The sequence below is a fragment of the Sesamum indicum genome, linkage group LG8 (genome assembly GCF_026168435.1).
Source record: "Sesamum indicum cultivar Baizhima isolate 11 linkage group LG8, ASM2616843v1, whole genome shotgun sequence".
NCBI classification, from domain to species: Eukaryota; Viridiplantae; Streptophyta; class Magnoliopsida; order Lamiales; family Pedaliaceae; genus Sesamum; species Sesamum indicum.
Genome location: NC_142664.1, coordinates 19,381,927 through 19,401,145, shown reverse-complemented (window position 1 = coordinate 19,401,145; position 19,219 = coordinate 19,381,927). Strand labels below are relative to the sequence as shown.

General features: G+C 35.7%; 3 protein-coding genes and 1 pseudogene across 3 annotated transcripts; 2 read left to right on the top strand and 2 right to left on the bottom strand.

The window, feature by feature from the left end:
- Window positions 1-329: 329 nt before the first annotated feature.
- Window positions 330-4,335, bottom strand: LOC105168138 (subtilisin-like protease SBT4.3). Its single transcript, XM_011088088.3, has 10 exons — window positions 4,179-4,335; window positions 3,229-3,320; window positions 3,031-3,122; window positions 2,638-2,884; window positions 2,046-2,550; window positions 1,878-1,972; window positions 1,564-1,797; window positions 1,375-1,486; window positions 1,075-1,288; window positions 330-978 (listed from the first exon to the last, which is right to left on the bottom strand). The coding sequence occupies exons 1-10, from the start codon at window positions 4,317-4,319 to the stop codon at window positions 440-442; spliced, it is 2,271 nt and encodes a 756-aa protein (XP_011086390.1). The 5' UTR covers window positions 4,320-4,335; the 3' UTR covers window positions 330-439.
- A 2,587-nt stretch (window positions 4,336-6,922) lies between these two features.
- Window positions 6,923-9,186, top strand: LOC105168137 (pectate lyase). The gene is made up of 4 exons (XM_011088087.3): window positions 6,923-7,294; window positions 7,465-8,107; window positions 8,404-8,646; window positions 8,765-9,186. The coding sequence occupies exons 1-4, from the start codon at window positions 7,083-7,085 to the stop codon at window positions 8,993-8,995; spliced, it is 1,329 nt and encodes a 442-aa protein (XP_011086389.1). The 5' UTR covers window positions 6,923-7,082; the 3' UTR covers window positions 8,996-9,186.
- A 1,438-nt stretch (window positions 9,187-10,624) lies between these two features.
- On the bottom strand, window positions 10,625-11,404 carry LOC148787293 (uncharacterized; annotated as a pseudogene).
- Window positions 11,405-12,619: 1,215 nt separating this feature from the next.
- Window positions 12,620-16,211, top strand: LOC105168631 (pectate lyase). The gene is made up of 4 exons (XM_088884160.1): window positions 12,620-13,004; window positions 14,668-15,313; window positions 15,470-15,712; window positions 15,803-16,211. Exons 1-4 carry the CDS (start codon window positions 12,793-12,795, stop codon window positions 16,031-16,033), a joined length of 1,332 nt encoding a protein of 443 aa, XP_088740286.1. The 5' UTR covers window positions 12,620-12,792; the 3' UTR covers window positions 16,034-16,211.
- The last annotated feature ends 3,008 nt before the right edge of the window (window positions 16,212-19,219 follow it).

Below are 19,219 nucleotides of genomic sequence, written 5' to 3'. Positions count from 1 at the left end.
CTTTTGAGTCATAACTTAGTTCTTATATTTGATGATATAAAACTTGTTGGATGATAACATTTGATATGCCGTCTTATATTAAATATGCCAGTTTGTTATAGAAAACTTTCTTGCAGAAAGTTGTGTGCATATTTTTTGCGATATCTTTGGACCCACGTGTTTTCAAGTCCATTTTGCGTCACTGGTAAGTTTCTGCTTAACTAATACTGCTACTAAGTATGACAATCTGAGACTAAAGAATTTATTGGTGCTGTTAAAAAGGTTTACTATGCACACAGTTGAAATAACAGTCACGCTAATAATTTATCGATTGTATAATTTGTATCATGGGAGAAAGAAACGGGGAGTGTTTATTCATGAGCGGTATTTCAATCAATTTAGCTTTACATATTTATTTCCCTGATAACCAACTTGAATAGAGATATAAACCCCTGCTGATCTATAAAGAATCTGGATACACAGTAATTGGACTCCGGACTCTATGGACGCCATCAGACCATTCTAATTCAGCTGACACCATTTCCCCACTAATCTTCCCACTAATAATCACTTCAAACGACTTCCTTTCGTTTAACGTTCTAAATGTAAGGATGTCTGGTTTCACTGAGATATTGTAGTCGGGACTTATGCTGGTAGTCACCTTGTATGTTGAGTTTTTGAGTCCTACATTTGTGACTGTTCTTGTAAAATTTTCTGAAAAGGTTATAATGGTGCTACCACCTGTCATAATACGTTTAGCCATCGAAGGGTAGTTGAGATCTTTGGGCGTTATCTGCACTCCGGTGGGACAAGTGCTATTTATTCCAAGAATCTTCCTTAGTGTTGCAGTATCATATCCCAAACTGCAAAGCATATTGATGTAATCCTCGGTGAATGTCTCGTACACAAGCCCAGGATCGACAGCTTTTACTGGATCAATATGGCCGGCTCCATACGAAAATTCTGCTAGTGAATCCTTTGTCGGATCCATTCTCCAGGCTGCACATGCGCAAGAAACGTAATAATAAAATGTAGAAACTAATATTGAGTCCAGAAAAAGAAAAAGAAAGATTTGCCAGACTAACTAAAATTTACCAGTTGTCATAAGAGCTGATTTGATTGCAGAAGGTGACCAGTCGGGATGAAATGATTTTACATAAGCAGCTGCTCCAGCGACGTGTGGGCAAGACATTGAGGTTCCAGATATTATGCTATAGTTCACGGATCTCTTGTCTTGCGGCAAGTCTGACGGTGGAGCTATAGGTGAAAACGCTGCCAGTATTTCAATTCCAGGAGCTGTTACATCTGGCTGTATGTAAGAGTAGTGTTACAATGTGTTTGTTGAAATTACTATTTTCAAATGAAAGAAGTAAGAAAATGCAAACTGCAATCTACCTTCAAAATATCTGGAATAATGCCATTTGGCCCTTTTGAAGAGAAGTGCGCGACCAGAGGGGCATCGATGTTTTTTACAGATTCACTAGTCAGGATGTCGACTTTGGGGGTTCTGCAGTAAAGTTTCGGTTAATAAAGTATTTTCAGTAACTAAATTCAGCTAGACTTGAAACAAAATATTGATGTTACATCGTCGCGGCATAGTAGCTCTGGAGATCATTGAAGTCCTGATCCTTCAAACGGGAGGCTGGAAGAGGAACGATAAAGGAAATATTAACTGAAACTTGGGGAGGCAACGCATTGCTACTTGTAACCGCACCAACTGCTCCAGCACGAAAGGCGTTGTTCACTCCCGAATAGTTGTCACAGAGCAGAATCTTTCCCTTCACTAGACTGGGCTCCAAACAGAATGGAGCACATTGCCTGAAGTTCAATGACTAGTCTGTTGCGTTAGATTTATCTATTTATATGGGATGAAAAAGGGATTCAAAAGCTGAATTTACCTAGCAGAAACCTCACTGCAGGTTTTGGTGACATCTTTTCCATATACTACCGGAACACCAGTCCCTACCAAACTGAAGGAGTTGATCGCCTTGCCCTGTCATATGCGCATAGCAGTCAGAATATGACAGAACAATAATAAAACCGAATTCTAATTCTAAGACACTCACACTGAATACAGTTCCATTCCCAATAACAACTTTGGTGACGATCCCTCTGTCGGTACTGCTTGCAGCTACTGTGAAGATCCAAGGAACAATACTTGCAACTGTTTTCTTGTATCCGCTGTTCCCTGCGGATTGCAATACTAAAATGCCCTTTTGTAAAGCATGGAAGGCGCCAATCGCAACAGTATCATCTTCAAATTGTAACGGTGTCTGTGGTCCAAGGGAGATCGATAGGATATCAACTCCATCTGCTATAGCATCATCAAATGCAGCTAGAATATCCACTTCTCGGCATCCTTCACTGTAACATACTTTGTATGCTGCAATTCTTGCCGATGGGACCCCTCCTCTGGCAGTTCCTTTAGCAATCCCATAGAAACTAGCATCTTTCACATAGTTCCCTGCTGCTGTGGATGCTGTGTGAGTTCCATGGCCTTCACTATCTCTGGCAGAACCATCACTGGGCTGATCCTGATGCGAGTTATAGTAACGAGCCCCTATTAATTTGCTGGAAAACAAAAATACAACTTATTATTATATATATGTGCCAACTTGTACTTCTTTTTAGCATCTGTCATAAGAAGAAAGCTTATACTTGTTGCAAGTGAAATTTTTTCCGCCTTCACACACTCCTTTCCATTTCTTGGGAGGAGGGCCGAAGCCTTCATCGTTGAAACTTTCCGACTCAGGCCAAATTCCAGTATCAAGAACACCAATAATAATGTCACTCTCAACAGTGAGATTTCGATGAACATTTTCAGGCAATCCCATGAAATCCCAAGATCTTGTTGTTTGAGGTTGAAAGGTTCTGCTTGGGAAAATAGATACAACATCCTCATGACCTGATCAACACAAGTATCAGCTTACTTCCACATGTATATCTAAACAATCAGCACAAGAACATTAGCTTGAACATTTGAGACTAGCTTGAAGCAGCACGAAAATGTAAAATTTGCCTAAGCATTGAAGCAGATAGAAGCATACATACCGGCCAACTCTTGTTTCTCTTGAGCTGTGAGGTTGGCTGCAAATCCATTGAAACTCCTTGTATAACTCCTCACCATGGATTGATTCACAAACCTATATCTCACAAAGAACATGAATGATGATCATATATGTGCAATATTGGATTCCATGAGTAGGTATTTGTGTGTGTGAAGCACTTCATGATGTAAATATATATTACCTGCTGTCAACAACTTGTTGAAGCATGCGGGAATGGTGTGATGAAGGTGATTCATCAGTTTCAGCAAGTCCGCCCAAGTACACTATGTAAACCTACTTTTGAATAGAAAATCATCCTTGAGCTTTGCAGGGTACTATATATATGTGTCGGGGAAAATGCAAGCAATCCTTATGATATTGCAAATGAGCAAAATTATTTTCTTATGAAAAAACAAGTAGCAATTTACCCTCTTTGTGTTTTTTAAAATACAACAATTTACCTCCTTAGAGGTAAATTGCTTCATTTTATAAAGTACAACGGAATTTTTTCGTACAGAATAATCTGCTCATTTGCAATATCACGACTAAATTACTATTCACCGGTATGTATATGTACACACACTCAGAGGAAAAAGAGGTTAATTATAACTATATATTTCACCGTTTTAAGTATTGTAAAAAAAATGATGCATGAAGGATCTTGGAAAAGAAAGTAGGGACAGTAACTCATATGTTTTTTAATTGAAATTAATTTCGAAAACTACACCACCTAAAAAATTAAAAAGAAAAAAGGAAAAAAAGAAAATATCTCTCACATGAGAAAAATATAAAAAAAAGCAACTTCAAACTCCACGAGTAATCATCTCAACCACTTATAATAAACAAGAATTTATTGCAGATCTAATAATATATATATATATATATATTCATACCAAACTCGATGAAATTATTTAACAAGTATAAAAAATATTATTGAAAAAAATAATGAAAAAAATTTAAGCATATATACATTACATATCAATATGGTGGCACACCCATTCTTCATATCCTTTTTTCATAAATGGTTGATTAAAATTATTTCATTCTTATACTTGTCTTAAAATCTTGGCAAAACAACAAGAACATCATTATTAACATCTAATTATATATAATTAGTATATATAAAAATTAAGTACATAATTATTAACTTGCCTGCCTTTCTTCATCTGAAGTATGAGTAGGTACTGTCATCAGGAGAGCAATACATATAATTAGCAGCAAAATATAGGAATTCTTGGAACAATGATCATACCCCCCATCCATTCTCAGATGAATATTCCTCAACAAAAACATGCTCCAATTTTGTGATTTACACATGTTTTGATGTTAATTAGAATATATACAGATATATATATGTCTGTGTGTAATCTCATTTCAAGATTAATGTTTGCTAATTGTCATAATCTCCACTTTGAGAGATTCTGTAAATAAAGACTGCAAATGTTGCTTGTAGAATTCAATGATTATTAAAAGGCAGGTTTATAAGTCAATACAAACTTGTATGTTTCAGAATGCAAAATAACCGAATTTATACCATCCTGTTAGAAAAAAATAAAGAAAACATATAATTTCAGTCCTGTTTGTTAGAAAAGTGATAATTTGGTCTCATTCAAATTAAAATTTGTATTTGATTATGTAACTTTAACTCCATGATTGATATATAGGAATAAAGTAGGAATGGAACTGATATTCTCCATTCGTTTCTACATATGTGATTGGTATAAGGAAAGGAATTAATGATTTCATAGGAATCCCTATTCCGTCTGAATGTGTTTGGATAATTTTAAATTTAAAAAATTTCAAGTCTGTTCATACTAATTTTGAACTATATTTTGATAAATATGGATGGATTTTAATTTTTTTTTTTAAATGATGTCGTTTAAAATCTTTACTCCAAATACTTTTCTCAAATTCAAAAATCCACCAATCCATATACACCCTTAGGTACGAGATTAGTGATTCCATCCCAACATCATGGTATTACATATTTCTAACATGCGCGGAACGGATTTTTTTTCTTGATAAAATATTAACATCTTTATTAATATTAGTATAAGCATAAAATACTATATAATAGCATATATAGTACCATATATTGTTGTATTCTATATTTTGGACATGTGTGCTAAAGTATGTAAATAATAAGTACTTATTAAAATAATTTAGATATATGAACACATTCAATAATATATATTATAAATTTATAATTAATTTAAGATTTCAAAATAATATTTCTTATGTAATAAGATGTTGTTTAGTTTTTGTTTTTTTAATTTTTTTTAAGTTTATTTAAAAAACATATAATAACTGAGTAATTTGAAAAGTTTTGATTCAATTCAACTTTTGATTTCTTTAGTATACGTACCAAAACATTAGAATGATATACCAAAATTTTTCTATTTTTACTTTTATTTCATTTCTAAATTTATTGTCTTCCCCCATATTTATTCCTATACATCAACAGTGGCCTAAGAATTGTAGCAATTTTAATCAATTGGCCGAAAGATTTTGTCATTAGTCATGTCAACACCTAAATTGGAATTTTCGGCAAACTTAATGACATGATAGTCTAACATTTTTTTCTAAAGGAAATGACTTGGCAAAAAAGAAAATGACAACTTGGAAAAACTTGACATATCATCAAATGGTAATTTTCCTTTGGTCAAGTCATTTTCTTAAAAAATATATATATATTTTGGACTGTCACATCATCAAATTCACCAGAAGTTCTAATTTAAATGTCTACATGGCTAATGACGTCTCATTTTTTGATCAAATTGCCGCGCAAGAAATAAATTTGCTACAATTCTAAAAATTACAGGGCCAAATTTCAAATTCTAATTTAAACTGAACCAAAATCGCCACCTTTCCTAACTTACATAACCAAAATTGCATTTTTCTCAATAAAATAACAATTGAGTTGATGAATTATATAACACGAAATATTAATTTAACGTAAAATTTATGATTTGTCATCCATTTTTTTAAGGAAAAATTACACTCCCTTCCCCTTAAGGTTTGGGGTAATTACATGTAAACCCCCTATAGTTTGGGAATTACATCTAGCATCCTGACGTTTGCTTCCGTCTAACAAATAAGTCTCTCTATTAGTTGAAATTCACTAAATTTGCTGATATTAACAAAAAAACTGAATGAAAATTGATATTTACCCTCGATTAACTTATTACTGACTTATAGCAGGTCAAACAATTATTTTTGGACTAAATTACTCTTATAACAGTAGAGATATACCTCTTCATATGTATTAACGCGTGAAGACGTACGAGAATAATTTTGTCATGAAAAGATTTATTTGACCTGCAATAAATTAGCAATAAGTCAATTGAGAATAAATATAGATTTTTCTTGACTTTTTTTTTGTGAATATATGCAAGTTTGGTGAATTTTAACAAATGGAGAAACTTATTTGATAGACAAAAACAAACTTCAAGGATACTACCTTTTAATTTTCTAACCCATAGAGAGTCTGTGTCATTACACCAAACTTTAGAGGAGGAGAATGTAATTATCCTTCTCTTTAACAAAGAATGTTAATTATATATGTATACACAAGTATATATTTATTGTCATGATTACTTTTGAACCTTTCTACGAGAAACTATATATTAACTAATAAAATAAAATGAGTTCAATTTGAGACTAGTAAATTACATGCATGCAACAATAATTGTTTACCACAAGTTATTTGGCGACACAAACATGTACAACCTCATTCTTCCTAAACTTAGATGAACTTCTGGAGCTGTAATTACAAGACACGATTAATTCGTTAATTCTTACAACCGATTTTCCTTTTTTCCGCAGGTTATCTTACCTATTTACCCAACTTCCTCTCAATTCTATATATATACCATTGTCCTCCATCTTCCCAAGACTCCAACTTCTTGTGATAATATTTACCAAAATTTCCAGAAAAAGAAACTATCTCCAACATTGGCGTTTTCCGGGTAAAGGAATCACTGCCCAAATGTTCAGCCGAATCGGGTTTTTTAAGGTGAAAAACATTAAAAAATCGAAATAAAAAACAATTATAGCATGGCGATGGCATTGAGTAATCACAAGTTCTCCATTCTCGTCCTCATCATCATCCTATCATTTGTCCTATTGTTGCCAAAATCTGGTGCTGCGATTGCCAAGTACGATGAGTATTTGAAGAAAAGGGCTCAGGCATCCTTGGAGGAGTCCCGCAAGGCCTTTAACCCCAACCCTGAGGAACTGGCTGATGACTTGAATGATCAAGTTAGCGAGTACGTTGAGATTTATTTCTCAAATTTATGTTTTCTTGCAAAATTATTAATTTTGTTTAAGCTCAATCACAATCACGTAACATCGTTTCATTTATGTAATTTTGAACTGAGACTTGTCCTAAGTTCGTGTCATTTAATGTTAATGCTTGTGTATATATATATGTACATAGGACCTTGACACGTGAGGGTGGAAAGAGGAACCTCAGGCAAGGCGGCTGCAAAGCTACAAACCCAATTGACCGCTGCTGGCGTTGCGACCCCAATTGGGATAAAAATAGAAAACAGCTGGCGGAATGCGCCCGTGGCTTCGGCCACCGTGCAACCGGCGGCAAGAGTGGAAGATACTATGTTGTCACGGATCCATCTGATAACGACATGGACAAGCCAAAGCCTGGAACCCTCCGCCACGCCGTCATCCAGCCACAACCGCTGTGGATCATATTTGGCCGCAATATGGTCATCACGCTCAAAGAGGAGCTGATTTTTGCGAGCGACAAGACGGTCGATGGCCGAGGAGCAGAGGTCCACATTGCCTATGGCGCAGGCATCACACTCCAGTTTGTCCATAATGTGATAATTCACAACATATGGATTCATGATATTGTCCCGGAGCCTGGTGGAATGATTAGGGACGCTGTCGATCACATTGGTCTACGTACGCAGAGCGATGGAGATGGTATCTCTGTGTTTGGCTCCAACAACATATGGATCGACCATGTTTCCCTGTCCAAAGGCACTGACGGGCTCATTGATGTTATCGAGGGTTCCACAGCTGTTACCATCTCCAACTGTAAATTCAACAACCACAACGATGTAAGTCCAACCATCACCTTAATTTTCTCAAGTTATATACTTAATTACTACTTCTGTTTTGTTCAAATCACAATTTATAACAAAAAAAGAAAAAAAAAAAAGATAATGATTATAATACATCACAAGTTAATCAAGAACCAGATCGCATGCCCCCTCTAGTTGAGATTTTTTTTAGGCATTCTGTTCATTTCATGACCCCCTGAATTCACCTTATGTTTGATTTTCCTGAGGCGAAAAGCAAGTTTTATTGGAGTGTTTCTGCTTTACCTTCTCGTCTAATTTCTCTGGTGGATTAGGTGATGCTCTTGGGTGCGCATGATGGTTCCAACAAAGATTCAATAATGCAAGTCACTGTTGCATTCAACCAGTTTGGGGAAGGTTTGATCCAGAGGATGCCGAGGTGCCGACTGGGTTTTGTGCATGTTATCAACAATGACTACGACTCTTGGGGATTGTATGCCATCGGCGGTAGCGCACATTCCACCATTATCAGCCAGGGTAATCGTTTCAAAGCTTCAAATAACCCAGACACTAAACAGGTAAAAAAAACGTCGCTTTTACGTACGTTTGTACGTGTATGATATATGAGCAATATGCAACTCTGTTCTCTTTGCATCAATAGTCTCTGAAAATTCATTTTGTTATATACGTATGCAGGTGACGAGGAGAGCCTACGCTAGCGAGAGCGAGTGGAAGAAATGGCAATGGAGGTCTGAGGGTGACATGTTCTTGAATGGAGCCTACTTCGTCGAGTCAGGGCCACCAATCAAACACACAAAGCTTCCATTGAGAAAGAAAAACTCAATCAAGTTCAGACCCGGATCGTTTGCAGGAAGACTCACACGCTATGCTGGTGCGCGCATGTGCTTTCCAGGCAAACTATGTTAACCAATTCCTTAAAATTGTGTCACTGCAGTTTCCCGTCCCCGCCCGCCAGATGAGTAGATGGATAGAGGCGCTTATTTGCTCCACTATATGTGTATATAGTTGTAAATTTACTTATGGAGGTATAGATGCCACCAGAAAAAGTGCACGAAAAGGTTTCGTATTCTTTGTTCACAAAAAATGTATACTTTTATTTTTAGATTAATTACTGAAATTAAAGTATTTTTGTTGTCTTCTTTTAGATCTCTCTTTAACTCTGTTCACAGATTCTGATATTGTAGGCCTTTTCTTGTATGTTCTATTTGAATTCATTGAAGGACTTATTACTACATTTCTTCCAAAACTGCTCCATTCCTAGGGCCTTGATAATCCATTTGTTCCTGCAGAAAAATCACAAAAAATGACCATTTTTTTCTCAAGAATGTATTCCCAGAAAATTCTTCAGGAATACTTCCTTGAAACATACATTAGATAAATTAAATTATATACTGTAATAAGATTTAAAAAATTGGAAACTAGGAAAACAGAAAAATAAATTAAGATACTTTGAAGAACTTAGACTTTTTGGGTGAATGGGATTCTTGCAACCTCCCTTGTTGTGGCCTATTTCGAGGCATTTGCTGCAAGTATGGTCAACCACTTACGGGTTGATATGATGTTGATTGAAGCTCATCAGGACTTTTTCTCCTTAGCTTCTTGGGTCTACCTCTCTTCTTCCCCATCATACGGGGTGGTTTGAAGGGTTCAAAACTTGTGGTTATGTAATCTTTTACACCGGGTACAACATGAATTATCTCAGCATGCACCCTCAATTATGTTGATTTGGTGTAACAATCACCAACGTAATCTTCAATATTTGATCTTTTTGACCCAATTGCCATGCACGGCAACATGGCAAGTCTGTTAACTGGAACATGCACTTTCTCCAAATCAACCATAAACTTATTTACAAAATGGTCTACTTCAAATTCAGAACCCCCACACCACCTAGTTAAACGATGCCTAGCTTGTGAATGTTGCTTGTTTATCTTTTTTTCTTTTCTTATTAACACGTTTGGGCAAATTGACCTGAATAATTTTCCATACCATTCCTTTTTTCTTGCAGCCTAGACATCAACTTGGTTCTAATCCATTCAAACATGGTAATGATTGGCTTATCTATTGCCTCAAGGATGTAGTTGTTAAAACTTTCACATAAATTGTTTCCTAGAATATCACATTTGCGACGCATAGGAAAAAATGACCTTGCCCGATGTTCAGGACTGGTTTTTTTAACCAGTTAAATGCAGTCTCAACATCATCCATGATATTAGGATCATATTCTTCAATTTTCTTCATGTATTTCTCAAAATCTTTCCTGTTAGCAGTTGAAGTTGCTTTCCAGAAGTGTTCTTTTAACTCTTTCGATTTGAATTTATGCTTAAAATTTTGATACATGTGCTAATGTAGAACCAAATTTTTGAAAGCTTCAATTAACCCTTTTTGTCTGTCAGAAATGAAACTCCATTTACTAGTGCCGAAACCCCTATATCATCAAGTAATTCACCCACAAACCATGACCATGTTTCCCTATTTTCAAATTGCACGTCATTGCAATTGGAAACATATTGTCATTTTCATCCCTCCCAACAGTCACAAGTACTTGACCCCATAACAAGTTTTGAGAAAACAACCATCTAACCTTATGATTGGTCTACAACCCTCCAAAAATCCTTTTCCAAGGCCCACAGACTGAAATACAATTTGTCAGAAATTGGAGGATCAGAATTTTTAAGTTTTCTAGGAATTATCTTATGGCCATGACTGAAGTTTCTTACAGTTTCACAATAATCCCACAGCATTTCATATTGTTTTGCATCCTCCCCCCTAATCTGCTTCAAGTCTTTTTTCTTAATTCTCATCACGTTGAATATACTAAGATCTACATTACATTTTCTTAGAATTATGTTTTTCAATTGTTGGATTGAATTTGTAGGATGAACTCTGATCGATTTTTCAATTCCTTTTGCCAAGTATGATGCATTGGCAAGTCTATTATCATAAGTTCTTGCACATGTATAATTGCCTTTTATTGTTTTTATTTGAAAAGTAGATCCCCCCATTATTAGTGATGCATGAATCCTCCATTCGCACGACACTACTTTACATTTGGTAGTCACCCTTTTGGCCTCATTTCTGGTAAATTCAATATCATAGCAATTTCTTATGCACGAATCCCTTCCTATACTCTGCAACATCTTTGAATTTCATTCCAACAGCTAAATTTAAATCTTTCATTGTTGTGGACTCTTTATACACAAAATGTTTATCAACTGAATCATCATCACTACCTGGCAAACTAGCAAAAAATTCCTCAACCCCATTATCACTAGTCCAATCCCCATCCCCAATTTCAGGTATCTGTTCAGTCATTACAGTTTTCTTCTTATCTTTCATCACTCTTTTCATTTTCTTTATTAAATCCCTTTTGTTTGGAAAAGATGTTATCATCACTTTCAGCCTCAATATCTTCTAACACGACTGTCTCACTATCAGTTTCAAAATTTGACTGTACATATTCCTCATCAGATTATTCATCAAACTCTGATGAGAACCCATTCAAAAATCTTTCATATAATTTTCTCTTACATTTGTCCCTCTCTAGATTTTCATTCATTTTGTGCACATTTTCAGTAATTTTTTTAAATATATAACTATCCTTCCTAGTCGCAAAATTAGCCACAACCGTGGAGATATAACAACTATATTTTGTCCAAAAATCATCGCGTACTAATGACTTGTAATGGATAAATTTTTAAGTAGCAAATTTATCACAGATGTTGTATATGGCAATCACCCTCTCATTTGTACTTTTGCACTTATATTATGAAATTCTTTTTATAAATTAATCATGTTTTATTAGTTCTTGTATATTACATCCCATTTTAATTCGAACATTGATTTGAATCAACATCGTGTACTAGTGAATCAGTTGAGAAAATAATTATACAGTCTTTAGACGGTTAGGTAAAAATTACTATTCTAACTTTATTGATTTTTTTTATTATAAGAAAATATATATAAAGAAAAGTTGAGGGTGAGTAAAGTAAATAATTCATAAAGCATCTTAGTCCATAAAAATATTTTAAAACATTCTAAAGAAATATATAGAATTTATAATTTACAATTTAAAAGGACGTTTTGGACAGTTCAGCATAAAAAAAAATGGATAAAAACTTAACAAAAGCTAATAGAATTGGGTTGTCGTCAGACGGACTTTAAAATTGGAAAGGAATTTATAAATATTCAAATAACAAAAAAAATATTTGTAATTACATCAAACTTCATGGGAAGTGGCTGTAATTTACCCTAACTAATAATACTTACAAGTAATCATCCAGAAACTCGTAAATTGCGTATAATAATAACTTACCACAAATAAAGGAATTAGGTAAAAGTTGGTTAGAGATGCATAACATTCCTCCTAAACATAGATGAATTGGGACCCTAATTAGCCTCAAGTTATTATACAACATAAGCTAAAATTCATAGAGTCTTCAACTCTTACAAACGGCTCTCCATTTTTCCCGCATGTATTGTCAACCTCTTTTACCTGTCTCCTCTCTAATATGTATATGTATCTCTTCATCCTTCATGTCTTCCCAACTGATTTCAATATTCATATATGTCTTAATTACCAAGACTAGCTATATATCTCCAAAACATCTTCTGGGAGGAGAAGAAAAAACACGAATCACTGGCCAAATTACCAGTGATTCGTGTTCTTTAAGGTGAGAACAAGTACAAAACAATTGAGCAACATGACGACGGCGTTCACGAATCACAAGTTGTCGGTTCCCCTCATCCTCGGCGTCCTATCACTTGTTTTGTTACTACCAGAATCTCGTGCAGCCATTGCAAAGTACGATGAGTATTTACAGAAGAAGGCTGAGGTAGCCTCTGAGGAGGCCCTCAAGGCTTTTGATCCCAACCCTGAAAAACTAGCTGACGACCTCAACTATCAAGTTAGCGAGTAAGTCGAGATTTATTTTCCAAATTTTTATATATATTTTAAAGTTTTGATTGTGTTTAAATCTAACCAATCACATACATTTTAATGTCCTTATTTGTTCATGGATGATCATTGGATCTTATTTGGTCATGTAAGAAGAAGATATGATAATTTAGCATGTGATTAGAACGGTCCATGAGCTCAAAATAATTTGTATCTCTAATTTAATAAGTATTAAGTCAATTTATATGTATTTTTGAACAAAGTTAAAAGTTATAGATTCTTGAAAATAATATTATTTAACTATTTAAATATAGAATATAATATTATTAACAAAATTAGTTTTATACATATTTATATGTGGATTTTTTTGGTAGAAAACTAAAAAAGTATCAAATGTGTTTGTTATTTCGATATTTATTGAAAGCATGCAAAAAATATTTATCTATTTTATATACTTATTTTAATTTGTAAGAGTGTTATATTATAAAATGAGTAAATCTATCCATATATACCCCAAATATCAATTTTGATTTTGACGTGATAGATGTAAGTAGCACTCTATAAATCGGGCAAAATACTTTTTTATCCTGTGTATAAAATAAGGGTAAAATTTATTTTGGTATCATATATAGCAAGTGTCACTTTTAGTGCCATAAAATTCATAATCACGTATTTTTAGCTCCAAACAACCATGTGCGTTGTGGTTTTAGAACTAAAAAGGTGTTGTAATTTTAAGACTAAAAAGGCCCAAATCACATTTTTTGGACTAAAAATGTCACCTGTTATAATTATGGTACCAAAAAAAACCTACTCTTATTTTATTGGACTAAAAAAATATTTTTGCCACTGTAAATCATTTCTCTCACCTTTTTTTTTCTTGGTTTACAAAATGCAATGTCACCTCTTTCTCTCTTTCATTTTCATGTTCCAAGTTTGTATAAGACACCAATCTTCTTCTATTGCACTTTCGTGTCAGTGTCATATATATTGATATGTATTTTTTTAAAAGAATTAAAGGCAATTTTAGTCCTCTAATTATACTCATTTCTTATTTTAGTCCGTTAATTTTTTAGGGCTGCACGCAAAATGGTCCTCTAGCTTTTTGAACCTTTCAGCGACGATAATCGTCGCCTAGAGAAGAAAAGAGCGTAGTCGTTGCCCCTAGGCAACAACAACGCCCATTTTTTCTTGGCAACAACAGGGGCTACACCGTCACTATTGAGGCGGCGGTTGGCCGTCGCCGTCCTATATGTAATGTATATATATAATTATATATAATTGTGCATATATATAAAAAATTTCTACTATGATTTGGCAATTAATACCAAGTCATATTTTACTTTTTTTTAATTAAATTCATGCAATTGCCACATATCATGTATAATTAACCAATAGAATTATTATTCCTAATTTAAAATGCCACATCACATCCAGGTGGCTTTTTCTGCAATTGTAGAGAAATTTCATCGAAAGGAGGACCAAAATTGAGCAATTAAAAAAACTAGAGAACTATTTTGCAATCCTAGAAATTAAAGGACTAAAATAAAAAATGGTTATAATTAAAAGCCCAAACTGCCTTTAATTTTTTTTAAAATTATAATAAATAACTAAACTAGATATAAATTAACAATGACATCAAATGTGTGATAAAAGATGTTTTACTAACGTCATGCAAATATAGGACTTTGTTACGGGAAAGAGTTGGAAAGAGGCGCCTAAAAGAAGATGACTGCAAAGCCACAAATCCCATTGACCGATGTTGGCGCTGCGACCGCAACTGGGCTCAAAATAGACAAAAGCTCGCGGATTGTGCCCGTGGCTTTGGCCACCGTGCCACCGGCGGCAAAGGCGGAAGATACTACGTTGTGACTGATCCATCGGATGATGACATGGACAAGCCAAAGCCCGGAACCCTTCGCCACGCAGCCATCCAGAAAGAGCCACTATGGATCATATTCGCCAACCACATGGTTATCAAGCTGAAAGAGGAGCTGCTTTTTGCGAGCAACAAGACCCTCGATGGCCGAGGAGCAAAAGTCCACATTGCCTATGGCGCAGGCATCACACTCCAATTTGTCCATAATGTTATAATTCACAACATACGAATTCATGATATTCATCCAGCGCCTGGTGGAATGATTAGAGACGCTGTCGACCACATCGGTCTACGTACCCGGAGCGATGGAGATGGTATCTCTGTGTTTAACTCCAACAACATATGGATCGACCATGTTTCCCTATCCAAAGGCACTGACGGGCTCATTGATGTTATCGAGGGTTCCACAGCTATTACCATCTCCAACTGCAAATTCAACCACCACAACGATGTAAGTCGACTCATCACCTTAATTTTCTTCAAGTTATATAATTAGCACTTCTCTGATGACTCCAAAATCCACCATGTATTTGATTTTCCTGAGGCAAAAGCAAGATTTATTGGAGGGTTTCTCCTTTTACCTTATCTTGTTTCTCTGGTGGATCAGGTGATGCTATTGGGTGCACATGATAGTACGGCTAAAGATTCAATAATGCAAATCACTGTTGCATTCAACCGCTTCGGGAAAGGTTTGATCCAAAGGATGCCGAGGATCCGATGGGGTTTCGTTCATGTCATCAACAATGACTACTCCCACTGGGAAATGTATGCCATCGGCGGTAGCGCACACCCCACCATTATCAGCCAGGGTAATCGATTCAAAGCTGCAAATAACCAACACACTAAGGAGGTATGAAAATAAATAAGTACTTAACCTTTCTGCTTAATGGGAAGATACACAAATTGCATGAAAATTTTCTAAAAGCACATTTTGTAATAGGTGACGAAGAGGATGTTTGCTGAGAAGAGCGAGTGGGAGAAATGGCAGTGGAGGTCTGAGGGTGACAAGTTCACGAATGGAGCCTACTTTGTTGAGTCAGGGCCAGCAATCAGACGCACAAACCTTCCATTGACAGAGAAGAGCTTGATCAAGTTCAAACCTGGCTCGTTCGCAGGAAGACTCACTCGCTATGCTGGTGCACTCAAGTGCCGTGAAGGCAAACTATGTTAATCAATTCCTTGAAACTGTTCTCATTCTCCATCCCCAACCCTTGTCGCAGATGTTTAGATGGATATAAGTTTATCATGTGTCGAATCTTGTTTTGTTTTTTCATTTTTTTTTTTTATTTTTCTTGATGGATTTGGAGACGAAGATGCCTGGAGATAAAGATCAAGGAAAATGCTTCATATCCTCATGATGAACTTTGTGGTGACAAGCTTATTTGCTTCTTAACGTACCTATATAGTCATAATTTTGTGGGTAAATGTTTTTCATTTAATCATACTGAGCTTGAAAGTTGTTTTGCCTTGTCGAGTAGTCTATCTTTTCCCCCTACAAATTACTTGTAAAGATTTTTGGTAATGAAGAAGTAAGCTCTTTACAGTGGAAAAAGTTCTTTATATGTCTTCAACTGAAATAGACCGTTCCAATAAATCTTCAAGAAGTGTTTCCCTTATATTTAAATTTTTTTCATTTTCTCATAGGAATGATACAGAAACAAGTTCTTGTCCCTGCTGAATACAATACAGAAAATCTCTGTAGAGCAGTGAAATGGAACTAATGACTATTAAAATACAACACTAGCTAGTTGGTTGGCTTTGACCAAGTTATTTTATTTGTTTAATTAGTTGCATTTCTCATTTGGTTTGTTGCTTTTGCTCTACTATTTAGGAGATGTGGGTTAGTTGCTTCTTTTTGGTGGCAATGTGAAGCATTTTACCATTGTTATTTTGCCTATATAAAAGGCTTTAGTGTCAGTCAATTAAATCACTCCTTGGTAAGCATTTCTCTGTCTTCAATTTAATAGCAATCTTTGAAGTCATTTTGCTTTTGTCTATTAATATTTTGTTGTTTTAATCATTCGCATGAGTAGCATTTTATTGTGAAACCAAGTTGTGTGCGAGTTTTTCTTTCAACAATCTGGTATCAGACCCAAGTTTGTCAAGTTCGTGGACATTCGGTGAATAACATTGCATCAATGGGCGATCTTCAAGTCATCGGTGGGATCAAGAAAATCAACAACAACTACAATTCATATTCGTGCTCCCTTTAGCATGATAGGTTATATCTTAATTCTGGTTGAAGACTCAGTAAATGCTTAATTTCAATGGGTTGAATATCTAATTTATATTTTCTACTTTTATTCATATTGATATTTGTGTTGTTTTCTGTATTTTTATAACAAATAATCTGATTTATGAATGATAGGTACTATTGTTCATTGTCAAGAATAATTGTCTAGCCAATTGAATTTGAAAATTCGTAATTGTTTGTTTAATTCAATGATTAGTGGTAACACAACATAATTGATTGTGTAGAAGTTTTCGATTATATTATGGAAAATGCACAATTTAACTTAAATAAATCCTCGTAGAAATTTATTGGTTAGACTGGGCCTTTCTAGTTCTTAATGTTGTATCTAAGTTAAATTTTAAGAACGTCCCCAAGGTTTGTTTACTGATTAGGGATTTAGTCGACGGACGTTTCTTGACTATCGTAAAAAAATGTGAGGTCGTTAGTTCGTACCAATGGCCATAACCCACTTATCTATCATGAATGGTTGTCATCTTTGTATCTATGATCAACCGTAAAATTAAGCATAATCTTGTCTTTACCTATTATATTCTTCTCATATTTACTCTTTGAAATACTCTTTTTTTCTCTTTAATTTTAGATCTAGATTTTTAATCAAAATTCCCCTTATCTTTATTTTATTTCTACTTTTGAAGGAATTAATTTAAAATCAATCCTGTTCATCACTTTCACAATTTTTGAATAGGATAGTATTTTTTGTGGTCAAGCAAGCTTCCATTGGAGGGATGAAGTACATAGTGACTTTCATTGATGATTTCTCGAGGTAGTGTGGATTTATTTTATGAAGAATAAATCTGAAACTCTTACGAAATTCAAAGAGTTGAAGAAGTCAGCAGAGATTGACAGAGGTGTTCGTGTCTACGAACTGAGAATGGAGGATAATACACCTCAAATGAGTTTTCAGATTTCATTCTGGAGGCCAAAATATGCCAGCAGTTCACGTGTGCCAACACTCCACAATAAAACGGCGTGTCCCAAAGGAAAACAAGCACCTTGCAGAAATATGCCAAAGTATGCTTCACAAACGTTCCTGGACAATTTTGGGCAAAAGCAATGAAGACGACAACGTTTGTGATCAATAGACTTTGATGAGTATCCAAATATCGCACCTACAAAAGGACCAAAACGCCCCTCATTAAGGGCATTATAGTCATTTCGTGATCAGGATCCGCATACGTTGTAGCAGGCGGGTCGCAGTTGACCCGACCCGGATCGCATACACCGACCGAAGACCCGGACAGGGACCACCGTTCGATCAGAACGTGCACCGACGAGATGAGGCCACGTGGCCCAGTACTTGATGTACAACTGTGTTCTATAAATAGACCCCGACGCACCATAAATGAGGTAACTGATACGTATTAATTGATACCGAATTTCTAGATCGAACCTATTTCTCTCGATCAACCTAACTTGAGCGTCGGAGGTCATTGTCGGGGACGTGCCCGACGAGCTCACAGTTCGTGTTTTTATTTCAGGGAACCCAAAATCTGGTCTTGGACGAATTGGCATTCTGTGTGGAGATCGAATCTTGAGATCACATTATTCGACCCGGATCAGTTGGCGCCGTTTGTGGGAACATCTGAGAATTCCTTAGCATAATGGAAGGTTCATCGAGGAGAAACGCCGGGGAAGAAGAAACACCAAGAAAAGGAGCGGGAGCGACCATCCAACTAACTCCTGATGAGTTGTAGAAGATGATAGAGGAAGCTAGCCGGAAAGCAATCGTGGAATACGAAAGAAGGACCGCGACCCCGCTGGTCAAAGAAACGGCAAGGAGGCAGTTATTCGAGAATGTGGAGCCGCTGAGAGAGTCGAGAGTGCAAGGCGAACGTGAGCATCGCAGTAAACAACCAGCGTCATCCGACGCCGGCTCCAGCAGCCACAGTCGTGCGAAGAGAAGAGAACCAGTAATCTCGCGGGCGGAAGTAGAAAGCGTAGGGAAGCAGATAGAGAACCTCAACAGATAGATAGACGAACTCAAAAAGCGAGGGGAAATAGTCGCCCACAACAAAAATTCACCCTTCTGCAATGACATCCTGGTCCAAGTGGTAGAGCCAAGATTCCGAGTACCCGACTTGCCAAGGTATGATGGAACTAAGG